The sequence below is a fragment of the Mastacembelus armatus genome, chromosome 7 (genome assembly GCF_900324485.2).
Source record: "Mastacembelus armatus chromosome 7, fMasArm1.2, whole genome shotgun sequence".
In the NCBI taxonomy this organism is placed as follows: domain Eukaryota; kingdom Metazoa; phylum Chordata; class Actinopteri; order Synbranchiformes; family Mastacembelidae; genus Mastacembelus; species Mastacembelus armatus.
The window spans coordinates 6,108,288-6,121,798 of NC_046639.1; the positions used below are offsets into that span (position 1 = coordinate 6,108,288).

General features: G+C 38.8%; 1 protein-coding gene across 1 annotated transcript in view; it reads right to left on the minus strand.

Annotated features, from left to right (window-relative positions):
* LOC113145097 (acid-sensing ion channel 1-like) overlaps window positions 1-13,511 on the minus strand; it is a 40,092-nt gene that overhangs the window by 23,466 nt on the left and 3,115 nt on the right. Inside the window, exon 2 of the mRNA XM_026331470.1 lies at window positions 9,975-10,170. Coding sequence (XP_026187255.1) covers window positions 9,975-10,170 — 196 coding nt within the window. The remainder of the gene's footprint in view (window positions 1-9,974; window positions 10,171-13,511) is intronic.

Consider the following 13,511-nt stretch of genomic DNA (forward strand, 5'->3'; position numbering starts at 1 on the left):
AAAGACAGTTTGAGCTGAATGAAAAGCAGCAGCTATGTCTCACTTCTTCTCTGTGTTTGTGTCTCTGTCAGCAGTGTTTGTACTGTGGCAGGATTATTTGATTGTTTACAGGTTTTGTGCGTGTCTGCTATCATTCAGCTATGTTTACAGTGCATGTTCCCTGACAAGGTAGGATTACTGGGAATTACTGTGTGTGTGTGTGTGCATGTCTTTATGTGTGCATCTGTCTGAATATTCCCCTAAGATTCTTGCTGTGTAACTGACTTCCCTTCATTACAGCACTATCACATTCACACTGAGTGAAATATTCAAATCCAGTATGTCATGTTTTCATGGCTGCACCATTACTGCCAAAAAAAAAAAGTCTTGTGATGGTGATTCAATCTGACATGGTAACCTTGGAAACATTTGGATTTTGACTTGAATTTAACATAAAGCTCAGTGGGTTTAAACAGTGACTGCCTGCATGTCACAACAGCCCTGACAAAGTCATCATACAAACACAATAAGGTGGAAGATCGTTTGCTCATGAAAAGTATCAACACAACAGTGTAAAAATTCTCCAACACAAATAAAGGCCCTGCACAGAAAAAGTAAAAGTGCAGAAGCATCTTCAGCAAAAAGAAGAAAAGACAATGTGTTAAACTTTAATTTGCTTACATTTTCTGCTCTTTTGATGTGTTTTTGTAAAATATTGCTTAGTTAATATAACATCTTCAGGCCTTAATGACTTATTTAAATAATAATAAATGTCATGGTCAGACAACTGCTGTTCTGTGAGGCTTGGAATAAGTGGTTTAATTTCTAACATTGCATTATATTTTTTCAGAAAGGTTCACATCAAGTCTTGGCTTTTTGTGGATGCTGGACAGGTACAAACATATGGGCTACCAATCACAGGAGTGCTTCTGGCTAATTAAGAACCAAGTAATAAGGAGAGAAACCAGTTTCTATTGCCTGGAAATTCTGCTGTGGATGTTATTTTTCCCATCATTGCGTGTGACACTCTGCTGTTTTCTGTGTTCTGATGCAACAGTAAATTTTGCTCTCTTCCATATTAATCACTTTAAGTGAATAGCAAACCAGTTTTTCTGTCTGCTAGACTGTGAGTAGTATGGTCTCACTGGGGACGCACTAGAGAAGCATTTTATATAAATGCAAGACACACTGCTTTCCCAAAGGTCCCTTTTTTGTCTATGTTACACAATTACACCTGTTTCAGCTGTTACATGTTATTCAATGAGACCACAGAAATAGGTCAGTAGGGTCCTACTCTACCTCCTAATTGGCTCAGTACCATTATCATGGGGCAGACTTTGGTTGCCATGGTAGCTTACAATAATACCATGTTAGGAATGATAACAACTTGGGGAGCTTTATAATAGAATCATAGTTTAGATTAAAATAACAACATAGTAAAATAAAATACTTACTTACTTAATACTTTTTTTGGTTTGAAACAGGAAACAAACAAAAACAAAGAGTCTCCCAGTTTAAAATCCTAGATTTTTTCAGGGACTAAATGAAATATGTGTATTAACTGGTAATGTGTGTGAAGCAACCTACAGCACTGAAGAGTGTAATGTCACAGCAGAAGATTTAAATAGCCTAATTAATGTGAAGACATGTATTCAAACAATAGTCTCACAGCTTAGTAGAGTCTAAGAAGTTATATCCTAATTTGTTTGTCAGTGTCTGATTTTTCAATTAAAAGAGTGAGAGTTTCCAACACTGTGGTAACTTCCCATTTGAAATACAGTTAGACTTGGGTACAAATAGCATCCACAGGAATATCAATATTGCAGTCAAGTACCATTTGTGTCCCCACCTGACACAATAAGTCAGATTTGGGGTCAGATGAGTACAAATGAACTCAGAAGTCTGTGGCATTATCCTCCTAGGTCTCCTTCCAAACTACATCCAGCAGTCTGAGTCACAGCTAGCCCTTTACCAGCGTGCCTTCAACCCACACAGAGCCCGGCCTTCAAGTCACCTGCACTAAGCCTCAGGATAAATAAACCATGCGAAGAGTACTGCAGCCAACCCGAGCTATTTTCAGCCCCACTGCACTTTTTTCCCCTGCCTTCATTCCCCGTCCGAAATGTCTTCATGAAAAGTGTTTCCCTCTCTCAGGTCTAGGCAAATAGAGCGTGCTTGAGCAGCATTACTGATCCGTCTAGAAACCAGCTGGAGCCATGGAGACGCTGTGTGGCCGGTCGTCCTTTAACAACATGGAATGAAATATCCTGTGGCTAAGATGAGCTGATTTGTTTGGGGTTACTGAGATTGGTATTAGAATTTAAGAGGACGTCACTGAAATGTATGATTGGGCTATTAGTATGCTAAAAGGGGTGGCGATGTTTTGGAGCTCAGTGATCACAGATGATCAGTCTGGACATCCATCTCCCTGGGAAAGCTAATTTTTGCTTTTGGCAGAACTGCACCCAACTTTCCTTTTTGCCCTGCACTTAATGATCCTCTAAGGTTTCCCCTATTCATCCTAAAAATCCCTCTTTGGGTCAAGTCCTTCGGCCTATAGGGGTTATTCTCTCTAATGACATGAAACTAAAGAGTTTTTCCACAAAAAAAAAAAAAAAAAAGAGACAAATTGAGAAAATGAAAAAGTAAATCTGTTTCACTCCAGCTGAGTGAAAAAATATTGAAACATCACAAAGCTCTGTTAGTGGATGATGTCGTGTATCAATAAAAGCAAAATCAAATGGAAAGGCTGGGTTAATAAATTATGATATTGTGGGTGTTAAATGACACATCACTGAAGAAACAAAGACATCAAATCTGTGTGAAGTGATGAGGAGACTGACAAATTAATACACAAACCAACCAAACCACATGAGGGAAATTGACAGACTTGTAATTTAACATGACTTTTGGTTGTATGCATAAAGATATATGAGGGTTTAATCTGGGAGGGTGAAAGGGAGATAAATGTTTATTAAAGTTACACTTGATCCCTCCTGGTGTGTTTGGCAGTCTTACTGCTGACAGATGGTTTTCCGGTACAGGATCTTTCTACATTTTGAACCTGGACTGTTCACCTGCTGATCTGGGTAATGTGATTACTCTGCCCCTCAATCAGTCTTTGGAGGTGGGCAGCAGTAAATACTGCACATTGAGCACTGCAGGGCTGAATATTCACACAGAGATCCTCTAAAAATGCATTGATATGTTTATGACAGTGGTGTGGGATTTGGTACTACATATAGAATACTGTTAAAGTGATTTTCATGCTTTTAGTAGCCGATCTCTTAATAGCGATTCTCTTTATCTAAATGCTTTTGTTTCTTGTTCTTATTTATTTATTTGTGGTATTGCTTTTTTTTAATAGAGGCTCCTGATTTGGGGAGCGAAAAGGGGATGTCATGGGAGCAAAGAGAACAAAGGAAAGGGCATAAGAGTGAGGGGGAAAAAAGTGAGATAGTAAGAAGACGGGAAAGCATGACATGAAAACATAATGAGGACTGTCATGCTCATGGGGGTTGATGTGAGGAATGCACTGTGCAGGGGTTGAGATGAAGGAGGAATGTAAACAACTAGAGAAAGGAGGGACAGAGTAGGTGGAAAAAATGAGGATATCCACTTTGACGAAGAAAGTGACATAACTTTGCTAACTCAGCGCTGGAGGATGTGACAGGTTTAGGAGCCAGGATGTGGAGTGTAGCTCGGCTGACCCACAGGGCTCTTGGTGTTGTGGTGGTGGCTGCGCTTTGCATCTGTCGCTTCAGGCTACAAAACCCAGAGGAGCCTAAGTATATTCCTGCCAAGGGAAAGATAGGCTGTTCTCCCCTCAAGAGTCTGGGTTTTATGCAGCTATCAACATGGCTGGAGTTCTCAAAGAAATCTGAGGTCATTATCACCCTTGGGGCAGCTTTTAGAGAGTCCAGGTTAGGGCTAAGGACCATCATTACATGAGCTTTACAGTAGTCAAACTGAAATGAAACATGAAAGCACGCTGGGCACGTCTGCAAATGTAATCCTGCACTCAACAAAAACATCACTTGGCAGAAACTGCACTGTAACTAGGACTTCAGGGCAGCATAGCGGGGCTTATTCTAGTCCTTGAGAGTAAATTTTACATTTCTGACAATTTTAGTATTTATTTAAGACTTTCTACCTGCCAGACAGCCATTGGTTTCAGTTTATGTCAACACAGTTTAAAAATATATTTACCAAGAACTGCCTGAAAAACTAATCCATCACTGAAAATGTAATTTAATGTATGTTCTTAGTATAAATGAAATATAAAGGATTACTGAACAGACTGAAACATGCAAACCTACATCTGTGTTTCTTAAGCAGACCTCAATACATTTAGAGCAGTTTCTAAGTAAAAAAAACATGAAATGCACTGATCCTTATATCAGCAGGATTTCTCTTCCCTACCCTGAAGTACAGCATGTCTTACATTTTGTATATAAAATCTACAAATGCATGTTGCCTAGTTGAGACATGACAGCAGCAATCAGAGTACAGAAATTATAACAACTGTCACGACAGCAGCGTGCTGGGAGATTTGCTAACACACTTCTATTCCCCGGGTGGAGCTGTCAAAGGCTGAGTTTGACAAACAAGAAAGGGCCAAGCATCCAACCACAGGAAGCGATCATCAGAGTGGGAGTCTAGTTTTGTTCTCTTTTACTGGAGTTCACTGGTGAGTGGGTTTTGAAATAAGCACAGTTTGCTGTCTACTACAAATACCTCAGAGTCCAATTATCAGTGATAATTCTCTTCAACTGTTGAGGAGCAGAGGGGGAGCACTGGATGCTTTGGATAACTTAGATAACTGCTCGAGCCATTTAGACCTTTCTCTTTGTGTGAAAGAACAGAATAACTTCCCATGTCTGTGTCTGGGCCTCGTTCCCAACGTCTTATAAAATTATCAATCCAACCAACAGATTTCAAGCCTGAAATAGTGGAGAAGTAACAATGTCAATTTTCCATTTTAAAGTTTACTTCTTGGCTCTAAGGAGCAACCAGTAAAGACATGCACCGAGTGATTGAGGCCAACACATAGATCCTGTAAATTGTTCAGTTATCAAGCTTTTTCATTAGTTTTGTATACATTGAACAAGAGGTGCTGATTGTTAGCTTTTGATAAAAAAACTGGTTCCTCCTGTTTCCATCTTTATACTAAACTGTAGTGTATATAGATAAGTCATGTCTTTCATCTAGCGCTCTGCCAGAAAACGAAATCCGAAACTACTCTGTGTGTTTAACATGTTGGCAGGACGAATAATAACTCCTTAAACACAATATCATTATGCTGACATTAGCTGTGAAGATAAAAAAAAATGATTCTGTACATTTATAACTATGTGACAACAGATGACAAAGTATGTCAACTTCATCTACCCTCAAGGCATCTTACAGCTACAGAATCGTTCTTTTGTTTTCTACATAATATGGTATGAAATAATTTATGAAGACGAAATGATCTTGTCAGTTCAGTTGAGTACTGAATCTGTATTCTTATTGCAAACAGCCTAAAATAGTTTCTTATCAGGCCTCTTTTTTTTCCCCTTTTGATCTTTTCACAAAGAACAGTCAGTTGGGATATACCTTTTTCCTTATTCATCAAGCACTTTGCAATGAAACAATGCAAAGATTAACAATGCAATGCATCAAAGACAGTCTTCAAAAGAAGTGCATTTTCCAGTTTTCTGGAGCTGTTCGGTGATGTAGATAACAAAGGGAGGTTGAGAGGCGAGAAATAAAAACCTTAAACCTCTCCAGGGGAAACACCTCTCTGCTGCCACTATGTTCTGGCCAGATGAAATTTCCTGAACACGATGCTCTTCAAAGAGAAGGGAAACTGCTCTAGCACAGCAGACAGAGCACAGGCTGTTTGAGAAACAGTCTTGGACTTGTGAGCTACATAAAATAACTATTACATAAATTAACCATCCCGCTAAAATTAGAATAAAACACGGAAAGGTCAATAAGATGCTTCAGTGGGTGTCAGGACTACAGTCACACCCCGCAGACACAAACACTAACACACAGCTGTGCACTAAACAACTATTTTCATATTTAATGTGCGCATTAAAATTCTAGGCCTAAAATGAATTAGTGGGTAACAATAATCAAATGTTTGGGAGCATGTGCTCACAACCAGAAGGCTGTATCCAATCCTGTCAGGTAGGAGCTGTGATGCAATGTTTGGGTTTAGGACAAGGTCACTCTGCATGGCTAACAATTACTGCATCATTAAAATGCAACAGTAACCACGATCTTCACCTCTCAGTTCAAGACTGTCTCCCTGGGGAATTGAATTTTTCCTCTTCTTACTCTGGAGAACAAACCAGTTAAGTGAGATCTTGGTCTATGTACTGTAGGTCTTTTTACTGAAAATATTCAGACTTGTCACAGTAGGAAAAGCAGGGGTGTTACTAATGATGTTAATGTTGCTTTGCATTACTCAAGTATCCCAGTAAGCCGTGACAGCGTGACAGTGGGCCAGCATGCACAACAGCAGAATCCTGAAACTGAAGCAGCTAAATGGATTTCAGCTTTGTGGAGATGTCAGCAGTGTCCACAAGTTCAAACACTGAGCAGCACCAACCTCAAAGGCAGGGGCTCTTTTAGTTTTGAGCCTTGAGGGAGCTACAACAAACACGAGCTCATAATCAGACTGAGCTGACATTTCATGTCCTTTCACTTCATTTTTTTTCTTTTGGCATCACTGAACAAATCCTTAAATGTGGGTACCAATTTAGAGTTCTGCAACAGGCTACAACCAATAACACCTAAGTCTGGTTTCACAAACACAGACTTTGACTGACTATGGCTCAAATGAGTGTTTTACCCTTTTGAACTGCAATGTCACATAGTCAGATAACATTTTCCATTGTGGCTGTTCAGACTACCCACGAATAACCTGATTTCTGATGTGACACATCTTTTGACTTAGTTACAAGAGACCATAAACCAGCCCTGAGATCAAACAAATAGTCAGACCACAGTTTCACAAAGTCCAGTCTAGCCCGTGATTACCTTAGGGTGGACTAATTTGCCATGATTTGTGGGAAATAAACCCTTATTTAGTGCACAGAGCATTACATTTACCGTCTGTTTAATGCATCCACTGTATAGTGCACTCAGAAAGCCCAAGAGGAGCAAAACAAGTAGTGTGCATGTACGTCTATGTGCACTACATTCTGCTAACAATCCCTCAGTGCAATTGTCCATATTTTTAGATTTGTCACAGCACCTCTGTCCTGTTTATTTTGTCCATGCTGCCTCCGTCACTGCCTTCAGGCATGTTTTCACTTCCCCACTCTGCTACATTTCTATGGATATTTCCAATACCTTCTACTGACTACCTGGCCAAACACGCCCTTAGACTTTCCCATCAGTCCCAATGCCTGATTCACACCATGACCTGCACAGATGATTCTCATTCCCCAGTCCCCCTGTCAATATTGTCGACTGTGGGCTCACTGCCTTTTTGAACTAGTGAGAGTGATTATGGACACATCCTATGGACTAAGCAACTGCGTCAAACATCCAAAAAAATCCAGCAGTTTATGACCTCACTGCAGAGGACACCTGTAGAAGAGCTGAGATGCTTGACAATCTGGTTAAGGATAATTTCTGTGGAAAAAAAAAAAAAACTGTGGTAGCTATGGTTCCTAAAACTCTTTCCCTTCTCCTTACTCACTCCTACACATTAACATAAGTTCAGAGTTAGCCGAGGGGCAGTGTGGATAACTTCTTAAATGTAAAAAGTCCACCTTTATCTATGTTTGAGAAGCTGTTCTCTGATCAGAAGACCTAGATACTTGGCCCCACAGGCACAGCACAGTAACTAATCTACAGAAGCAGTGAAGTGAAGAAAAAATATCTTAAGGTTTTCAGGAGAAGTTGACTGATATGGGGTTTTCCTGTGGCAGATGCAAATCTGAATTTTTAGAAATCAAAACAGCCGATGGCCAATTTAGCAACGATTGTAGGATCGAACTTTTCGGGATGCTCAGTTCCTAAGGAGAATGTGGCATTTATACAGTGCTTTCATAAATGTGCTGTAAATATACTTTCTTATGTAAATGCATAACAAGTATGTGTAAAAATGACTTAGAGGTGGTTTGGTAATTAGCCATGTCTTAGTGTTGATTTATGCAAATTAGCCATGCAGAGTGAAGTTGATGTTTAATGTAAACATAAAACTGAATTTTCTTTCATTTTTTAATAAAGACAAAGTACAATGCTTTATAACTATATAAATATAGCTCATAAACTAGTTTTAGCCCTGTGATGGACTGATGACCTGTCCAGGGTGTATTCCACCCAAAGAGAGCTGGGATAGGCTCCAGCAGAAGTGATGCTAATGATGATAGATAATGGATGAATGAATCAATGAATTAGTTTTAACCAAATAAGTAAATGTGATTTGTCTTGTATGGTAACTAAATGAACTAAATTTGAAAAATTCATTGTAAAGAAATCAAAATGAATCTGAGCTGCTACTTGTTCCCTGTAACATTTAATAAACGAGGAACTCCAGACTAATCCCACTGTTTAAAAAAAGAGAACGCAAAGGCGTAAAAATCCATCCAGCAGTTTCCCTTTCACTGGGTCAGGAAAAAATGGTAAAATTGCTCATAAGAAGAAACATCATTTCAAACCTACTTTAGTGCAGCTGCTACATTAAGAGGCAATATGTAGAGCTCCTCTCTGGTTATCAAATGTGTATATTGTTCCCCACAAAAAAAAAAAATCTCTTAGGCCAACACATGTAGTTTTAGTCAACTCTTCTGGTTAAATCATGGTAAAAAAAATAAGTTTAACAAATAAACATATGATGCTACTAACAACAGTTGACACACTTGACACAACATGTTTACTTACTGGGAAATTTCTTCCACATCTCCACTGAGCGGGATTGAATTGGGACAGAAAAACTGGCATAAAACTTAATATAATCTATTCACGAACCCTGCTGTGTGGAATGATCAATGCTTGGCTCCAAATTAAAAACCACATCCGATGCCAACTATCACTGGCAACAGTGTCTGAATGCACCAGCAGCAACAGCATGGTTTTATTACAGACATTACAGCCGTGGAGCTCGACTTTGTGCTGCAGGGAAAACTTACATATGTATGTCAGTTGCACATATATAATGTGAGTGGACTGTGTAAACACATTTCTTTGACCAGCTCAACTGCTTTGTTTCATATCCCTTCAGTGTTTAATTTCAATAGCAACCCTCCATTATGTCAAAGTAGAACAGTAAAGATGAAAAGGTAGATGGAAACATTTACACAGCGTAACTGGAACTCAACTACATAAAATAAAAAGCTAAAAACAATATTGATCAAAATTTTAACAAGAGCTTGTCAGCACACATTCAAAGTATATTTTATACACTGGCTGATAACGCAGCCCTGCGAGCTCATCACAAACCAAGAAAGAAAAAGAAAAAAAATCAATCGTAAAAGTGTAAATATGACTTTGCCATGTGAATGTCTGTCTGTACTTCTGAGAACAAAAGTTGAACATGCCCACACAAATATTATGTGCTGTGACACATTTTTCACCAGAGAAACATCAATTCAAATCAGCAACATACACAGAAAAAAAAACACAGTAGGTATCCTCAGGTCAAAAAATGTCTTTTCCTTCAGTTCACTCAGAGGTTCATGCTTTCTTTCCTTTGGGGGTTCATCATTCTTTAACCCACTATAAATAGATAATACAATGATTTCTATAGGATCTCTTGTCTGCATTCTACTATTTCAGGACTGATTGGTGATATTTTTGAGCAAATATAAGGTCTATTCAAAAAGCAAATGTGTCAGGAACTACTTCAGTAACACTGCATTTTACAGGTTCATCATTTTAATTTAAATTACAAAACCCTATAATATGCCACAGTCACTGGCCCCCAGTGCAACATGGCGACGGGTCTGCTTAACATTTAATCATGATCAGTACTTTGTTTGTTGATGACTTACCACTTTGAAGTCCTCTGCTCTGCACTCGGTCCCATGGAAGTGGCAGGACAGCAACATGTCACTGATATCATGACCAGTGCGGTCGTAAAATTCCCGCATGTTGAAGGGTCGTGGCTTGAAATTGTGGAAGTCAGCTTTGACCTTCAGGCTTTCCAGAACACTCTCCTCCACAAGGTGAATGTCCCTGATCTCATATCTGGACACACAAACAGAAAAAAAACAAGAAAGGTCAAAAAAGAAATTTATACTTCATGCAAATTTTGTGTGTTATACTTTCCTATGGACTGATGAGAACATCTTCACAGTGAAAAATCACTGTCAGATGATAAAGTACAAAATGTGAATTTCTGCATTTGTGTTATTTCAGGAAGGTTTATGAGTCTTTATCAGTGATCAACCAGAGCTAAAAATAACACAGTCCAGAATGAATCAAAAAGGACAGAAGCCAATAAAACAGTACAGTAAAAATGTACAAGCTATTTTTTCTGTGGCATTATCTGGCTCTAAACTGATAGCACTACCAGAGTGTAACACGTTATCGCACAGTATATAATAAACTTCAGACAAGAGCTGTATGGGCCCATAAAATCAGTCGTCCATTCACTGTCGACGCAGCAGCTTCAGGCTACATAAGTGCATCAACTCCGGTCTCATGTACCTGCAGTCACACTAGGAGACAAATGTGTTTGTGCTTATGTTGATTGGATTGTTTTGGCCATGAGGGTATTAAACTTGCATACAGGTTTTTACACTGACTGATGGGCCCCCTTATAAAAGTAAGTCTGTTTCCAATATTAAAAAGCATGGCAAGGGTTGTGCTACTTCTGACTTTGAGTGAATTCAGTTAAGTGTGTCTCTGCTCATTATTTTTCATCAAAGGCTGTAATCTCTTCCTCTGAGCATTTCCAACACAAGAAGATACATTGCCATGACTTAATGACGCTATTTGCTTTGAATCAAATCCCACATCAAAAAATTAAATAAGATTGTGCAGAATTAGACGCCTTTCTTCATGTTGACAGTTTTTTATGTGGATCAGATATTTTTAGATTTGGTCCAAGGATGGCAATGTCACTCTGTCACAACTTTTCATCTTGTGCCACCAGCAGGTCAAAGTCGTTATTTATCCACTGAAACATACTGGATGGATTTGCACAGTGCAGTGTGTCCTAATGACTTCTATGGTGGCCTAACAATTCTTTCCTGGCTACCCTGCCTTTCCCATGACTGATTTTCTGGATAGGTTGTGTTTGGTGAATCAGAAACAGAAAGAGAACATCTCAGAGGATGTTAGGGAAATGATAGTTAGAAAGCAAGGAGGGCAGTGGCCCTCATCATAGGTTGACCACGCTTGCATTAGAGCCACCATGAGCTTATGACATTCATGTTTCCCTCAGGATAAACTGGACTGAATTTAGGATCTGGACCTTTCTTGTTTTGATCAATATTTACATATATATCCAGACCCCTGAAGGGAGCAGCTGAAAGGAAAAGAAGAAGAAGATATCCAGTACTTTGAATAAAGACTATATTAGGCATGAACATTTCAGGCAAAAATGCCATTTTATATTCGCAGGGAACTGTTCAAAAATGACTGGAATTATTATTTGCACCAAGTTGCCACCTCATTTTCTGCTGGATGCCTATCCTTCAAATTGCTCTGCACAGTTGTGATATTCTAACTTTAAAGCTTGTGTTAAAAACTTAAATTGAGTCAGTAAAATGATGCACTGACCTATTATTTGAAGGCACTATTGGATTCAAAGTTTATTTGAATATTGAAAGTCATTGCCAATCCCTACACTATATACTGCAAAATCTAACTCCCATTAGCCTCAACTGTAGCCTACTTTGTGCTTAAACTAGGGCTGTTACTAAGTTAATAAGAGAGTGATGAGTTAACACAAATTCCTTTTAATGCCACGATTTTTGTGATGCACAATAAATGCACACATATTCTGTAATTATTATTTGCCTTTCCTGCTTCAGCCCCCAGACCGAAGCACAGAGGAGACATCAGGGCCGAAGTTCTCTTGACTTCGGAGTTAACCCTCCCCCTTTAAACCCTGCAGCAGCTGACAAGCAAGGCTCAGATAATTAGTATGGAGCTGTAGCATTTATTAAATGCACCACGTACCTTACAACTGGATATTTTCCATATGCAATACTGCTAATTTCTCTCCAATCGTCTGTTGTACTCCAACCTCTCCCTCTGCTAGTTCTCACTCAACACATCCTCTCCCCTGATGCACACAACATGCACAGTCTACGCACTGAGCCATGCTCATAGGAACTATGCCACTCTTACACTCTTATCCACTCTAACATTATGACCTCAACCTGCCCTGTAATTTGGGAAATCAGGAACTGATGCAGTGTAAAGTTACCCATCTGTTGTTGCTTGTTGGGATGGAGATTGCCAAGTTATGCTTTCAGCATATTTTTAAAGCATGCAGTACCCTTGAGGTTATACTGGAGAATATTTTGGACAGTATTTGTCATTGTTTTGCAATGATAGGAAACATACAATGCAAGCATGTTCCCCATGACATGTTAAGAGTATTAAAAACATGAAAAATATTTCTAACTAGATATCATCACCTGCATCATCTGCATATTTAATGTAGCGTATATTGTGTGTTGTGTTTGTATTCATCTATGTGTGTCCATATGGGCTAGATTTTTTGATAAATCGTAAAACCAACAACAAATTACCTTACCTCAAACAGTCTCTAACCTGGATTATATTTGTCTGTGCCACTGACCCCCACTGTTGTTCAAAAGCAAAAATATATCAGCAAAACACACCACTGCACTGGGTGACAGGTTTCTTCATTGTAAAACATATGACCCTAATATTTGTTAAAAATGTTTCCTCAAAGGTCCCTGAAACTAAATACATTTTTTTTAGCATCTGATGTTAACAAGAGTAAAGTGTGTGAGCACCTGTTTAGAAGACTCAGTACAAACATTAAAAATGAGGATGAATAATATCAAAAACTAGACTGAATTGTCTAAATTCTAAAACTAACAAAAGAGACCAAGACCAAGACTGAAGCTAAATCAAGCTTATATTTAGATGTTAACTGTTGTGATGTTAACATCTTTTCTTGATCTTACAGAAAAGCTTAGGTTAGCATGAAGTGATATAATGTCCTAGACTGGCAATGAATTTCTCCTCATGGGTCATGATATCATTATCACTAACTATAAGTTCTCAGGGATTTTCTTGCATATTGTGTGAGTACTGACAAATTTTTGATAGTTTGGCACTGCAGTTCTGTGATAGCTCATTTACAGTACAGTGAGAATTAAAGTATGCGAGTAACTGAGTGAGGCAACCCACATCAGATGCAACATTGTTCATTGCACTGGGAAAGTTCCTTTCATTTGTAATGGCACTCACAAAAATCTGACCACCCTAATAAAATTGAGCAGAATAGCTGTAAATGCAGGCACTCTCGACCCTTGCTGTGATCTCCCACTATGCTATTATTAAAAATGTCACCATTTTAATGGACTCAAAGAGTAGATTGC